Source organism: Papio anubis, chromosome 2, assembly GCF_008728515.1.
Source record: "Papio anubis isolate 15944 chromosome 2, Panubis1.0, whole genome shotgun sequence".
Lineage (NCBI taxonomy): Eukaryota > Metazoa > Chordata > Mammalia > Primates > Cercopithecidae > Papio > Papio anubis.
Window position 1 is genome coordinate 19,768,318 of NC_044977.1, and position 15,692 is coordinate 19,784,009.

The window sequence follows — 15,692 nt, forward strand, 5'->3', positions numbered from 1 at the left end:
CAGCCTCAGAAGCATTTATATTTTTCGGTTTCTGTAATTAATATATACTCTTATAATCAGAAAATTTCATATGAAATAAATGGGCTGCTTATGTAAATTACTATGAGAGCTGTTCTCAGGATGATCCCTACTCACTGATTTCCTCCCTGTTGTCCTAAAGGAATAACTGTCTGTCTCTTGTGTTATGGAACTTTTGAGGACCTCTTGCAGTTTTTAGTTAGCTCCTGTTTATATAAAACAGTGGTTTTCTAAGGCTTAAAAAATGACTGATCTCAGGCATAGTGAATTCAGGCAAGAACACTATGAAAAGGCATAAGAATAGAAAAAGAATAGCTTTTTTTTGTTAAAGAGAAGAGAGGAAAAAAAACAACAAAACAGCCAAACCACTAATTGTAAAGGATAGTAATGCATTTTTAAGGAATTACTTTGAGTTGTTCGAAGAGTGTCTGTGTTGATGCAGATTCTTGTATGGTGAGGGGAGACATAGGAGCCAACTTGACAACTTTCCTTTGCCATGGCAGTTTTTACTTGGGATGCTTCCTTGGTTTGCAATTTTGTACTCCTGAATTTGGAGACTGACAAGGTTGAACCCTAACACTTCTCCTTCTGACCTGGGAAGATACATAGTGATTATTTCTAAAAAATGATTCTGAGAGTGCCAGTCTTTCCTTATTAAGTTACAGTGTTCCTTGAGAAATAGAAATCCAGATTTAGAGTGTACCATCTGGGAAAATTTTCTGTTTCTACAACGGCAGAATCACACCAAATGTGGCCTAAGTTGCTGGTGCTAGTCTTTATAATGGCTGGACCTTGACCCCTTGATTGCCTTTTCTGAAAGTCTTGGGTCATTATCAGGATTGTCAAGGCAGCCACCTGCTTTTAAGCTTAGGTGTGCAATGGTTGTGATGCTCCTTCCATGAGTCATTTTCACTCACTTCTGATGCTTTTCTCTCCCATCATCTCTGAGGCTGATCAGGTACCTCCTGCTCTGCACATATTGATGTTCTTCATGCTTGGCATTTGTGCCCTTTGCTTACAGAATCTTGCCTTAGGATAGAGTGGACACTGACTGCACCTTTTGTGTTCTGAGAACAGTGTCCTAATGAGAACATGAGCTTCTCTTTGGACTTGCTTTCTCACATCTCCTATCCCAAGTGCCGTCACCAGGTCAGTCTTCCCCGTGCCTGCCCATTTGTGTGGGGCTTGGCTTCTCACATTCATTATCTCTTGTCACCCTAACAGTGGCTTCAGGGAGGCAGGTGGAGTTGGAAGGAGAGGCAAATCACTATTGGCTATGGTGATCATGGAAGGTTTCAGAAGAGGCGAGCATTGATACAGACCTTTCAGTGTGGGTCTTATTTCACTTGACAAGAGATGAAAATTGTGTCCATGTAGAGAAGTGGGGAGGAGAAAGGGGAAAGCCCTGCATATGTTTAGGGACATTCTGAGTGTTCTGGCTGAAGTGGCAGATTTGTGAGGTGTAGCACAAGGAGGCAACATTAGACAACCTGTCTATCACCACAGAGAGTGGAAAGGATCAAATTCAACTTATAATGAATTTAAAACCCCTTGCAACTCAGTGTGTTGCCATGGAAAGAGAATGGGGCAACAGAATCAGACCTGTTTTCACTCCTCAGTTTTGTGACATACTAACAGAATGACCTGGAACAGCTTTCCTTATGTGTCAGAGTTTTAATCTACTTATCTCTAAAGTTGTCATAATACCCACTTTCTAAGGTTGTTGTATAATAAAATAATGTTATATAATGGATTTGTTTTTTGTCCTCTCTTTTTTAATGTTACCTCACTACGCAGAAGCCTTCTGTGAAGACAGAGACTCCCTAGTGCTGTATTCATGGTTCTTCACAATCTAACCGGTCTGTGCCCTTTAAGCCTTACCCTGCCCCAACCATCTCAACTTCATCCATATTGCACTGCTCACTGTTCCTTGAATGTTGATTATCTGCCCTCCTGCCTGCCCCCACACCTTTACCTTGTGGGCACCTCTTTGGAGCACCTTTCTTTCTTCTCTGTATCCTAGTCCTCCCCATCCTCCATCCCCTGCTCAATCCTCATCTGTTTCTGAAGCCTGATCCCCAAATCCCACCTGAGAGTAACCTGCTCTTCCTCTAAATTCCTGTAGTACTTACTGTCTATACAGTTCCTTCTCTCTGTTGAGCTCTTAGTTACCTTTTAAGCTACCCCTTAACTCCTGCCTTTTATTCCAAACTTGAATGTCTGCATAGCTGCCTAGCACAACAACGAGCAGTATTGCGTGCTTCATAAATGTTTGTTGGTTCATTCTTGTAGGTGAATGGTTGAGGAATGAAGGAAGCCTGTATCCTAATAGAAGACGTTAATGCCTGTAGTGGTTATAAGCTAATAATACAGAGGGAATTGCAGCTTCTCAGAGAGGACCTTTTAGAACGGTCTAAACAGTAGAGAGTTATCTCTTCAGTTCTTGGGATTCCTGCTGAAAACTAATTCCCTTCTCCCCCAACTCCATTTAAAGCCGGGGTGGTTGATTTCTAGACTCTTATTTCTCCCAAGGGCACATGAGAAATGGAAAGCTCTAGTTGAACTGAAAATTCTAGTTTAGAATTCAGGTATCTTTGAAAGAGACAGAAGTACAAAATACTGTAATAATGCAAATATAAATGTTCAAGTATGAACATGCTCTTGGGCCAGTCTGTCAAGTAAGTGGAAACAATTATGCAACAAAACTCTTCAGTATAGGTTTTTAAAGTTGCTTTGAGGCTTATGTTTAGTCAGATTCAAGGTTCTCATCTCTAGACACCAGACATGAGTTTTCATATGAGTTGTCAAATTTTTCCCACAGTAAGTTATGTAAGAGTGGAACTGGCTTATAGAGTCACTTGGTCCATCTCTTTAATGTGGTGATTTTTAACCAGAGGGCAATTTTGCCCTCCAGGGAACATTTAGCCATGTCTGGAGACATTATTAACACAGTTGGGGGATGCTACATGGTGTGTAAGTAGAAGCCGGGAGTGTTCCTAAACATCATACCATGCATAAACACCTCCTGCTTCCCCACAACAAAGAGTTCCTGGGCTGAAACCATTAATAGTCCTGAAGTTGAAAAAAATGCTCTAATGGGGAGAAAAAGCTGATATGATTAGGGGTAAAAAATTAATTTGTAAAATCTGGTTTTTTTTTTTTGAGACAGAATCTCAACAGAGCTGTGAAGCTCTGTTGCCCAGACTGGAGCGCAGTGGCACAATCTTGGCTTACTGCAACCTCTGCCTCCCAGGTTGAAGTGATTCTCCTGCCTCAGCTTCCCAAGTAGCTGGGATTACAGGTGTCCGCCACCATGCCTGGCTAATTTTTGTATTTTTAGTAGAAACGGGGTTTTACCATGTTGGCCAGACTGGTCTTGAACTCCTCACCTCGTGATCTGTCCGCCTTGGCCTCCCAAAGTGCTGGGATTACAGGCATGAGCCACCATGCGCAGCCAATTCATAGAATCTTAGAGAAAGAAATATCTACTAGTTTTGACACCTATAAGTGAAAAAATGAGGAAGAAGTTTAATTTCTGGAGGAAAAAAACTCATGTAGGTTGTTGGCTTATTTATGCCCCGACCTTATTTCCCAAAAGGAATTTTAAATGATTTAAGGAGGGTGGTAAGATTTCAAATTCAGAAGTCCCTGGAAGTTAGAACCAAATGTGATCTTAAAGATCACCAAGTTCAATTCACTTATTTCACAAAGGTTAAATGACTTGTCCAGGGCCTCACAACTGACTAGAAAAGGCATAAACCAGAGCCTGATCTATTTGCCTGCCTCCAGTGCTCCTTCGCCTAACCACTTCACTTAACTGAGTCTTCCTCTGTGAAACTTTCTAATCTACTGTAGCCTTCCTTAATCTCCAGTTTATTGGTAGAGATTGACAGTTTCCCACTTGATTAAATGTTGTCTGATACTCTTGTTTCTTGTTTCATTTCTTGCCCAGGTTAATAAGCTCTTCAAGGGCAGTGAATCTTTCATCTCCATAATATCTGCCCCAGTGGCAAGTAAGAGGTACACAGTTTAGTGTGTCATGATCAGTGGATTGATCGATTGTGTACATGTGATGCTTTGAAGAAAACAGATTGCACACTAAGATGCTGTGCATGTCACTGAGACACAAGTTTTGTTGCATAAGGATCATTTCTACTCACTTGATTGACAGATTGGTCCAGAGCATGTGCACATTTGAACATTTATATTTGTGTTAATACCTTGTACCTTTGTCTCTTTCAAAGATATCCTATTATAAACTAGAGTTTTCAGATAAACTGGAGCTTTCCATTTCTACTATGTCTGTGGCAGAAAAAGAGTCTAGACAACCAACCACCTTTACCTTTTGCCAGAACAGCAGATAACTCCCTCTACAGACCTTTCTAAAAGATCCTTTCTGAGAAGTCTCAATTCCCTCTGTCTTAGCTTGTAACCACCACAGGCATGAATGTTCATTAGTAACCTACCCTCCACCTATCCGAAAACCTCAGGAATGGCTGAGGACGAGGTGTAGGCTTTGTAGGTCTGTAGGGTTTATATTTGTATATTGTAGTTGTCCAAACATGGCTAGCCTTTAAAGAGCTAAACAAAACAGAGGCACAATCCTATCATAAAAACGGACTAAGGACATGAATAGACAATTCTCAAAAGAAGATATACAAATAGCAAACATATATAAAAAGATGCTCAACATCACTAATTACCAGGAAAATGCAAATCAGAACCACAGTGCGATACCACCTTACTCCTGCAAGAATGGTCATAATCAAAAAATTAAAAAATAATAGATGTTGGCGTGGATGTGGTGAAAGGGGAACACTTCTACACTGTTGGTGAGAATGTAAACTATTAGTACATCCAGTATGGAAAACTGTGGAGATTCCATAAAGAACTAAAAGTAGATCTATCATTTGATCCAGCAATCCCATTCCTGGGTATCTACCCAGAGGAAAAGAAGTCATTATATGAAAAAGGTATTTGCACATGCATGTTTATGGCAGCACAATTCGCAATGCAAAAATATGTAACAAGCTCAAATGCCCATCAATCAATGAGTGGCTATAGAAAATGTGGTATATATACATGGTGGAATACTACTCAGCCATGAAAAGGAATGAAATAATGGCATTCGTAGCAACTTGGATGGAACTGGAGACCATTGTTCTAAGTGAAGTAACTCAGGAATGGAAAACCAAACATTGTATATTCTCACTCATAAGCGGGAGCTAAGCTATGAGGACACAGAGGCGTAAGAATGAGACAGTGAACTTTGGGGACTCAGGGGAAAGAGTGGGAGGGGTGTGAGGGATAAAAGACTACACATTGGGTACAGTGCAAGTGATGGTTGTACCAGAATCTCAGAAATCACAACTAAAGAACTTATGTAACCAATCACCACTTGTTCCCCCAAAACCTATTGAAATAAATAAATAAAAACAGAGGCAAAAAAAAAAAAAAAAAAGATGGTCTCAGGTAGCCCCTTAGATATCATACCAGGACCGTTTGGCTGTGGGGAGGAAGAATAACTCACTAAAATAAGAAAACTAGTTTCAGTTTTTCAAAACAGATTGCCTCAAATAATAAGATAAGTTTTATTTCTCTTCATCAACAGCTTTGACAATGAAATTTTAAATGATGTCACAAGTGATTATCCCTGGGATAGCTGACTGCAATGCCAAAGGTTATTCCTGAATACATTTTTATGGCAGCATTCTAAGTGTAAAACCTGGTACCTGATGGAATGTTGACAGATTTGTAAGTGCTCCCATGTAAATGGTGTTAATTCATTATCAAATTATGAAGTACTTAGAGGTGTTGGCCAGTTAACTCGCTAGACTCCCTCAAGATTCCTTACCCTACAGTGTTGCCTTTGGGGGATGCCTGCTCTGATGTATTGACTGCCCAAAAGCTTTACCCTTCTTGATGTACCTTGAGGAATGGAAAGGGTGCATCTGCTGGAAAGGAAAGGGCTTGGAGTTTAAGTAAAATGAATTTAAGTGGGGTTTAAGGTTTGAGAACCTTAGCAAACTACTTGTCTTCCTTGCTCTTTCTTGTATTTGCTTCACTGTGCCATAAGTTGAATGGAGTCCTTTGTTTTGGTTCATCTAACTGCCGTATTTAATGTGTGTTCTGGACCCTTCCCAAAAAATGCGACAGAGTTAAGTTGAGGGCCTGGGATCTGAGAGAGAAACAGACCTTGTAGGTGTCAGACAGCCTGCTGCAGCTCAGCCAAAGATTTAGGCATCTATGCTTTGCTACAGTTATAAAACTGGGAATCTTCCCACCCAATAAAATGGGAGTTTTTATTGAGCTTTCCTTTTAAATAAAAAGAAAACGTGGAGAATAAGCCTTCTATTTGTCATGCCAGCCACTAGAGGGTAGAGTAGCCACACTTCCTAGGACAGGTGTAATTTAAACAGAGGGACTGTGGTCAGAACACATTTGCCAGTGCTTGTCAATGCAGATGCTTTTTGACTTATGATAGGGTTAAAACCACATAAACCCACTGTGAGTTGAAAACTATTAAAAGTTGAAAATATGTTTAATACACCTAACCTACTGAATATCATAGCTTAGCCTAGCCCACCTTAAACATGCTCAGAGAACACTTTCATAAATCTACAATTGGCCAGAATCGTCCAGCAGCACAGCAGCACACTGTAGAACAGGGGCCCCTAAAAAACAAGCCATGGACTGCTACCAGTCCGTGGCCCGTTAGGAGCCGAGTGGCACGCAGAAGGTGAGTGGCTGCCTCCTGTCAGAACCAGTGTGGCATTAGATTCTCATAGGAGCACGAACCCTATTGTGAACTGCACATGCGAGGGATCTAGGCTGAGCACTCCTTATGAGAATCTAGCTAATGCCTAATGATCTGAGTGGACAGTTTCATCCTGAAACCTTCCACCCAACCCCCCGGCCATGGAAAAATTATCTTCCATGAAAACAGTCCCTTGCGCCAAATTGGGAACTACTGCTGTACAGTATCGGTTGTTTACCCCCATGATTGTGTGGCTGACTGGGAGCTGTAGCTCGCTGCCACTACCCAGCACTGGGAGAGAGTATCTTACAGCATATTGCTAGCCCAGAAAAAGATCAAAATTTGAAGTACAGTTTCAGGGTACAACTAACCAGCAGAAGAGTTTGTTAAAATGCAGCTTTCTGGGCCTCTGCCCCCAGAGGTTCTGATTTGATAGCTCTGAGTAGAACTTAATATCAAGGGATTCTCATACAGATATCTTGGATTTTACTTTGAGACACGCTGATCTGTAAGAGTTTTGGGGCATGCATTTTTTCCTGACTATCTTTTCTCTTGGGATTACAAAGCAAAATGATTATCTGGAGAAAAAAAATCTGAACAATAACAGAAACCAGGGTATAGGAAAAAGCTAGAGTGTTGGTTAATTTAAAGGTCTTTCCCTGCCTTTGTTTAACATATTTTAAAAGAGACTTACTTTATAAATATTCAGGATCAAAGAAACTACTAAAACGTTTTTATTGGGAGTTTTACTTCAACCAGTAAAGACCATGGAATCCTTAGACTACAAATCTCTAAACATTTTTGATAAAATATCCCTTCTATGACCATCTCACAGCTCCCCTAATTTTATCCTTTATGGGTTATGTGGTTTGGCTCTGTGTCCTCACTCAAATCTCCTAACTGTAATCCCCATGTGTCAAGGGAAGGACCTGGTAGGAGGTGATTGGATCGTGGGGCGGTTTCCCCTGCTGTTCCTGTGCTGTTCTTGTGGTACTAAGGGAGTTCACATGAGACCTGATGGTTTAAAAGTGGCAGTTTCCCCTGTGCAGTCTCTGGCTCTCTTGCTGCCTGGTAAGATGTGTCTTGGCTTTGCTTTGCCTCCTGCCATGATTGTAAGTTTCCCGAGGCCTCCCCCAGCCATGAGGAACTATGAGTCAATAAAACTTTTCTTCTTGATAAATTACCCAGTCTCAGGTATTCTTTATAGCAGTATAAAAATGGACTAATAAAAATGGATGTCATGAAGACCCCAAGCCTAATGTCTTAGCATTGTAAAATATAGTTGTGGAGACCTTACAAAGAGTGTATGTAATTTTATCATGATCTTGATTGAACAAGTATTGCAATTCTTTCTTATGTGTAAAGATTCAAGTGTAGTAATGCACAATGAATGCCCTTCTAGTAGGGATGACAATTTTATTTTTGTCAGTGCCCCTAGAGAGCAGTGGCATCCTCTTGGGGAAACTTTTGCCATTACTTTTAAATAGAAAAAACATGATAAAATCATTCAAATCTGTGATAGGATTCTACCATTTAAAGAGTTAAAGAGTTAGTGGGAATGTGAGTAAAATGAAACTGGGTTCTGAAGCCAGGACTTAGACTAATGAAAGGTTGGTATGAGTTTTTCAGAGAGACGAAAAAACAGTCTGTCTTCTGTGAGCACTCATGGACCAAAGAATACAACCCTCCACCCCCACATATTTCATATGAAGATTTCTGAAGATTTTCCAGTGTCACTTCCTTTTTCCTTCCTGGTTTTTGGGGGAGTTCTATGATTATATGTTAATGAAAAAGGAAGTTCTGTAATCTTCCAATCTCTTCTCTCTCTCTCTCTCCTCTCACACGCACACAAAAAAATATAAGAAACCTTTTTAAAATTAAAGGCCAGATATCTACAGTGTCTCATTTTAGGTGAAATTCTATAGAAAAAAAGATGTTTTGCAGAAATTATGCTGCTGTTATGATGATCTTTAATTGTAATAATGTACACGTTATTAATCTGTCTTCTAAAATTTATTTTGATGCTGATACAAATTATTATACTAAAGGAATCCTCCCAGTAGAGGTACTTCTGAAAAAGAGGTGTTCCTTGAAGGTTTGGTGAATCTCCAGTTATGTTAGATTAACTACTTAGGCAGCCTCTATATAGTTAAAATCTGGAACAAATTATTAAATGAGAATTTGTGCATTATAATAATAGAACACAGGACTTACGGTGTTAACTTTATTATAGAGAATTGCTGTGGCTCACATAAGAAATTGAACCCTTTCAAAATGGGTGGGCTGATGAATAGCCCAAATTTGGCTCCCAAACTCTATTAGTTACAAGTGTGCCAAGAATGCATTTCTACCCTTCTCTCATCCCCCACCAGCACTTGGAGCAGCCAAGAGGAACCTGGGGTGATGGGAATCCCTTGGCTGGTTATCTCTGCCTCTTTATCTGTTTCCCCCAGTGCCACCCAAGCATGTGTTTTGTTTATGCCATTATGTGACAAAGTTGAGAAGACTTTGTTCTTAAATTCTTTGCGATTTCCATTGTTCATAATTTTATGACTACTTGATTGATGCCTTCCAAAATATTACATATACCCGCTCTCAGTAACTAGAAAAAGATCTCATGAAGCAGCAGCATTATCATTGTCTGTTTTGAAAGAGCTAAAATTAAGTTGGCCATTCCTTCTAGAGTTCTGGCCCAAGGTGACTTAAAAATAGTTTTAATAAACATTTAGACCATCTTGTATTTTGTAATACAGTTGGGTCACTGCTGATTCCTAAGATAAATGTGTTTAAACAGAAGCTTTCTCATTCATCAGCAGCCTCAGCTTTCATCCAAATTTATTTAATGATGATGCAAGCCCATAGCGTTGGTGTTGCAGTTCGTCACCATGGAAGTGTTTCTGTCAACAAATCCTTGCTTTACCATCATGAAATTGATTTTGCAGGGGAAAGGAGGATGATTGTGAAAGCTTTCTTCTACTCTTAAAGATCTTCACAGTTTGCCTGGATGTCTAAATGAATTGTATTTAAAATCAATAACTGGCAATAAAATTAACCACACTAAATTAACAGTTATGAGGTTAGAAAAAGGGAAATGGCAATAAGCTACTTGGTCTGAAATCGTCTTTTTGGAATGTGACTTGGAGACCATACTTGTAAGTTAAAATGTTCCCTGAAAGCTGTTGTTCTCTGCTCAGAAGTATAGATTATCCCCAGGGAGTCCCGTGAAGCAGATAACAGAATTTCTAGGATGATTTGGCTGAGTTTTTCTCATCTATATTGTAAATGGCATAATAATCACAGAAGAAATTCACACTATATTACTTCTTTCAACTAATATACTGTATTTTTTTTTTAAATATGCCTTTTCTATAACTTATGTCATAACTATCTTTGGCTTTTATGTGCTTGTTTAAAAAAAAACTGTAAAAGTTAAAAAAAAAACAAACCTATAAGCTTCTGAATACAGGCCCTTTATGAGCAGGGTAGGTAGCACCTACATTAAGTAATTCAGACTATTTTGGGAACCACATAGGTAAGAAACAAGAATGACATTTTCTTTTTTTTCTTTTGCTTTGAAGCGGAGTGTTCAGGAGTTTATGTCACAGTGGCTGGTTCCAGATTTGGTTGCAGACATATGTGTTCTGTGGGAGTTTTGATCTCTGGTAGAAATATAGTCGACTCTTGATTGTCAAGGTTAACTACATTTCCAAATGTACTTTCTCTGGCTTTCTATCACATGTCAGAGCTTTTAAATTTTACCATCTGCTTATATGTGCTCATGAAAACCAAAATTATTCAGTAGTATTTTATTTCATTATTATCATAAACATTTAAGTTCCTAATGTAGTCTGAGCACTGTGTTGGGCTCTAGAGATACTGAGATACATCCCAAGCATGAAGTTATGTTTGCTTCTGAAAGATCTTATAGTTCACTTTGAAATCAAAGAGATGTAATTTTTATTTATTTGAACCACTTTTCCCTCTTCTAATATGTGATTAGAAGTTGACCGTAAATGGGACATAGGTCCTGTTTAAGGAAGAATTAATAGAGACTATAAGCAAAAGACAAAATTCTATTGTACATGCAGAAATATAACACAGAATGACCAAAAGAAAATTCAGCAAGCAATGGTAAAAATAACAAATTATTTACTGTTTTATAATGTTAAAGTATTTCGCCAAGACAAGTTGCAGTCAAATTAAAGTGAGTTATGGAAAATGAAATACATAAAGATGTATTTATACAAGTGCAGACTAAATATATTTTCCATACAAGTTTGTAAATGAAAAGATATACAGTAAGTGCACACTCGATATGACTATGCAGGCAACAGTTAGTTTCAGATACTCTTGTATAGTTCATGCACAAACCTTCCCAAAGTACGAGTTCAGTCAGTCTTGGGGGATATGGAGGGATGATTAAAAAAGGATTGAGTTCCTTGCAAAAATATCAGTATGGACTGGATGAGGGTGAGCGTGGTCAGTTATATATATTACTTACTGTAATTTGTGATTGTCGAGGAAGAGATGTGGCTGTTGGTGTGATAGTAATACTGCTGGTGACTTTATTGGTTGTTTTGTTTAGTGCCCCATTAATTAAGCCTTGAGTTCGGTTATCCTGCAGTGGTGCTGAAGGGCTGGCAGGTCCCACAGGGCTGGCTACAGCTTGCATGTAAGGACTTCCTAAGTGAATGTGGATTTTATTATCCTCAGTAGTTATCACACTTGAACTATTACTGTTTGAACGCTGAAACTGCCATGATGACTGCCGGTCCGGGGAGACTCTGAATATCGCATGCTTGGCACTGATTTCTATTGGTTCTGGAGAGCGTCCCTGCTCAGGAGAGCTAGCTGAACCAGTCACAGCCAAAACCTGAATAGGGGACATTGTCCTTTCTGGAGTTAGAGAACCACAAGACTCTGGGGTCTGTGCTCTGGCAAAAGTTGCCATGGTAATTGGGGACATGCCTTGTTCTAAATTCATGAGGTCTTCAGTAGAGGTTTTGGATTTTACTGGTGTTATGGAGGCATTTTGGAGGATGGTTATCCTTTGCTTTGGCGTGCCACAGTTCGGTATCACTGCAGTACTCGTGTAAGAGTGAGGACTCTCTGTAGTCGGGCTTGTGATTTCAAGAGTGGCTGTGTTTTGTACATGGTCTGGAGTAACCTTTATATGAAGTGGCTGCCCAGGTGTGTGGCTTAGGACTAGATCTCCAGGTTGCACAAAGTTGGCATTGGGTTTAGTTTGTATTTTTCCATTCTGAGGATGGCCCTCCTTGGATTTCATCCAGGGAATCCATAGCTTTCTGTTAACAGGACATGGAGTAGACTGGCTGCATTTGAAGGACAGCACAGATCCCTCATCATTAGGGTCCTCGTCTTGATCCTCACTCTCCTCATATAACTGACCATTGATGACTGCACGTTCCAGAGGAATGAGGCTCTTGTAATCAGGTGGTTCATTGTCTACTGCTTCTGTCTGAACTTCTTTAGAAAATACTTGAGTATCGGAAATTCTTCTTCCATTGAGACTAGGCCTGAGGCTCTTACTGAAATGCCAGTACCTCTCTAACTCCTTAGTGAGGTTTTCAATCTCTCTTCCTAAATCTCTGTTCCTGTTTTCTTGTTGATTTAGTTTTTTTTGCAGGACTGAGTGATCTCCCTGGAGGTGACATATTAGGTCTTCAGTTGCCATGTATTCATGAATTTTCTCTTTTAATGCATCCACTTCTCTTGAGAGGTGCCCTGACTTAGCTTCTTCTTCTTGAAGCCTTTTGAAAAGCCATTGTTCATGGCTGGTCTCTGTCTTTTCTGCTAATTTGTACTTAGCAAGTTCCATTTTAACATGCTCCAGCTCTTTAGATAAAAATTGAGCTTTGTCTCTTTCATTAGCGTACCTTCGTTCTAGAGTCTCATATTCATCTTCTGTTTTCATGAGGTCGTCCTCAATGGCTTTCATGTCCTTTAGCTTCAGTTTCAGTCTTTCCACTTCTTGAGAGAGCTCCTTAATCTTATTGTTTTCTTGGTGTAATGCTGTTGTGGATTTCCCAGAGTCTTGATTTAATTTGTTTTTTGGGAAATCTTTCTCAATTGCTTCCAGTGATTGAAGCCTATTTTTCAACATATTAACTCTTGACAGGAGATCATTTCCTTTCTCTTCTTCCGCTTTCAATTTGTTTTTTAAATCATCTCTCTCCTTGGTTACGCTGTACATCTTTTCTTCTACATCGGTTTTGGACTTGAGCGCCCTTTTAGTTTCCTCAATTAACTTCTCAGTAACTGTTGTTACTTTATTTTGCTCCACTTGAAGCTGAGAAGAAGCAGCTTGTAATTTATCTTCAGTTTTCTTTAATTTTTCACTCATTGTTTTGCGTTCATCTACAAACATCACAGTTAATGTTTTCAGTTTAGTTAAATCCTCTTTTAGAGTGAATTCTGTCTTTTCTAGCCGACTTTCAATGGCTTCTAGCTCTTTAATCCTTACTTTTAAACTCTCCAGTTCTTGAGACAACTGTTTTGTGGTCATCCTTTCTTTTTCTAAATTGCATTTCAGAGAGTAGCATTCTTGTTTGCTTTTGTTGAAAGCGTCTTCTAACTTTTCCAGAGCCATAATTCTTTTACTGAGTTTTTCAACCTCTAGTTTAAAGTCTTTACTCTGTAACGTCTCCTTTTCAAGCCTCTTATTAAGATCTCTGCACTGCTCTTCCATTTTTATGAGCTCTTCATCTTTCCCTTCCATATCTAGCACACGTTTCCTGAGCTCTTCCACTTCAGCCATGATACCAGCGTTTCCATATTCTCCCTTACTGATTTTTTCTTTTATATCCTGCAGCTCCTCTTCTGCTTTTCGTAAAGACCTGTTTGTCTCTTCTAACTCATCAATCTGCCGGCTGAGTGCTGCCAGCTTTTGTTGAAGCTGGCGATTTTGACTGTCCTCATTGGTGAGCTTCGCCATAATTGTGTGTTGGTCCTGGTGAAACTTTGTGGTCTGTGTTTGCAGTTCCTTCTCTAGTCTGGTTGCCTTCTGCTCTTCCTCCTGAACTCTGGCTTCAGCAAGGGCTAGTTTGGTATGTGTTTCTTTTGCATTTGTGGTCAGCTCTTGGATTTTCTGTCTTTGAAGGGTGAGCTCTGCCGTCAGCCTTTGTTGTTCATCCACCACCATCAAAGCAAAAGACTTCAGCTTGGTCAGCTCCTCTTTCAGGGTGGTGACCCTTTTCTCCTTTTCTTGCTCCTTCTCCTCCTGAGACTTGATTTCTTGATCAATTAGCTTCTTTAATCTGAAAAATGTAAAGTGCATTTTGTGATTGATGCTTTAGTAACTCATCGACTGTAATTAAATATATATGTAATTTAGAAATTATGTAATTGTATGAACTGTGTCAGTTCATATACAATATGCAAAAGAGTTCCTGAATTTGATGACAGAGGAAAATCTTGATAAACAGTTATCTTGCTTTTTTACTTGACTACTATTGATCAGTAACAGCTGCATTTCACCAGGAGCCTTAGTAAAAGAGTAAAGGCAAGAATATTTAGTTTAAATTGCTTGGGTAACATATAATTATTAGGCAGTCTGGCCTGAAGACTATGAAAATAGGCACAAGCTTGAGATGATGCAGTTAGACCTGGCTGCAAGACTGACCCTAATCTTACCAACTAATTGATCTGGGCAGTTATTTAACATTTCTGAACCTCAATTTCCTCATATGAAAAATGGGGGCAATAATTATATTTACTTCAGGGGCTTTTTATGAAAATTAAATGAAGTGATTCATCTAAGATTCTCATTGTCCTGGCACATGGCAAGCATTTGGTATTAGTTCTTGCTGCTGTTCTTTTTTTATTAATAGGGTTATTATATTTATCAAATAGTTTGCTTGAACCAAAGTATGTGGTGCATTAATGTTTGATGTTCAACTCCTTCATTCTTAGTTAAGAAAAATTGTATTCCCATTGCTTAGAAGTTATGCACTTCACTGATAGACATCTGTGCCAATTAAAACTTGGTTTGCACTGGCACAACATTATTCTGAGAACCACTTCACATATACCTTATCCTCATAGTGGACAACAGTTAAGTGAGGAGAATTGAGAGGCATCTGTTTGGGTTTGGTGTTTTCATAACATTTGAGAAGAGCGTGGGGTTTGGTAGGAAAGTGCTTATTGATGAGAGTCTGATGCTAGACATGATGGAAGAGAAACTCTGTTATCAGGAACATAATAATTCCCTCTTAAATGACGACTACTGTGACATGCTGTTTTCTTCTTTTATGTTTTAAATTTGTCTGCATAACAGGAGGATATTTTACATGTAGTATAAACTGTCTCTTCCACCTCAGTAGTGAGGTCAAAGCTTTAAATTTGTGGCACTCTCAGTTACATTGTGAATAGGCTGATTACAGAGGATGTAATTACAGCTTTGCAGTTAAACAGAAGCTAAAATAGAATGGAATCCCTGAGGAATTGAACTAAAGGACTTGTCATGGATGAAGTTATGAATGTTTACATTCTGATAGGTATAGAGAATTCATAATACTTTAATGTATCTTTTCTCTTAGGGATGAGTTAACTATCAAATGCATGTCTATCATCCTTATCATAGAACTTACTTTTTGAAAGTTGTGTAAGGATTTGAGAGAATTTATTTTATTTTATTTTATTTTAATTTATTTTTTGAAACGGAGTCTCACTATCACCAGGCTGGAGTGCAGTGGGGCGATCTCGGCTGCAACCTCTGACTGCCTGGTTCAAGCGATTCTCCTGTCTCAGCCTCCCTAGTAGCTGGGATTATAGGCATGTGCCACCGCGCCCAGCTAATTTTTGTATTTTTAGTAGAGACAGGGTTTCACCATGTTGACCAGGATGGTCTCAATCTCCTGATCTCGTGATCCGCCCGCCTTGGCCTCCCAAAGTGCTG

At 39.2% G+C, this 15,692-nt stretch overlaps 2 protein-coding genes across 11 annotated transcripts in view; one reads left to right on the forward strand and one right to left on the reverse strand.

Annotated features, from left to right (window-relative positions):
- Positions 1-15,692, forward strand: part of CMSS1 (cms1 ribosomal small subunit homolog) — a 371,710-nt gene that overhangs the window by 19,415 nt on the left and 336,603 nt on the right. The gene's annotated exons all lie outside the window — the stretch shown is intronic.
- FILIP1L (filamin A interacting protein 1 like) overlaps positions 1-15,692 on the reverse strand; it is a 294,710-nt gene that overhangs the window by 7,196 nt on the left and 271,822 nt on the right. For all 9 annotated transcript variants that reach the window (XM_017955072.3, XM_017955075.3, XM_017955073.3 and 6 more), the window contains one exon: positions 11,277-14,052. In XM_017955072.3, coding sequence (XP_017810561.2) covers positions 11,277-14,052 — 2,776 coding nt within the window. The remainder of the gene's footprint in view (positions 1-11,276; positions 14,053-15,692) is intronic.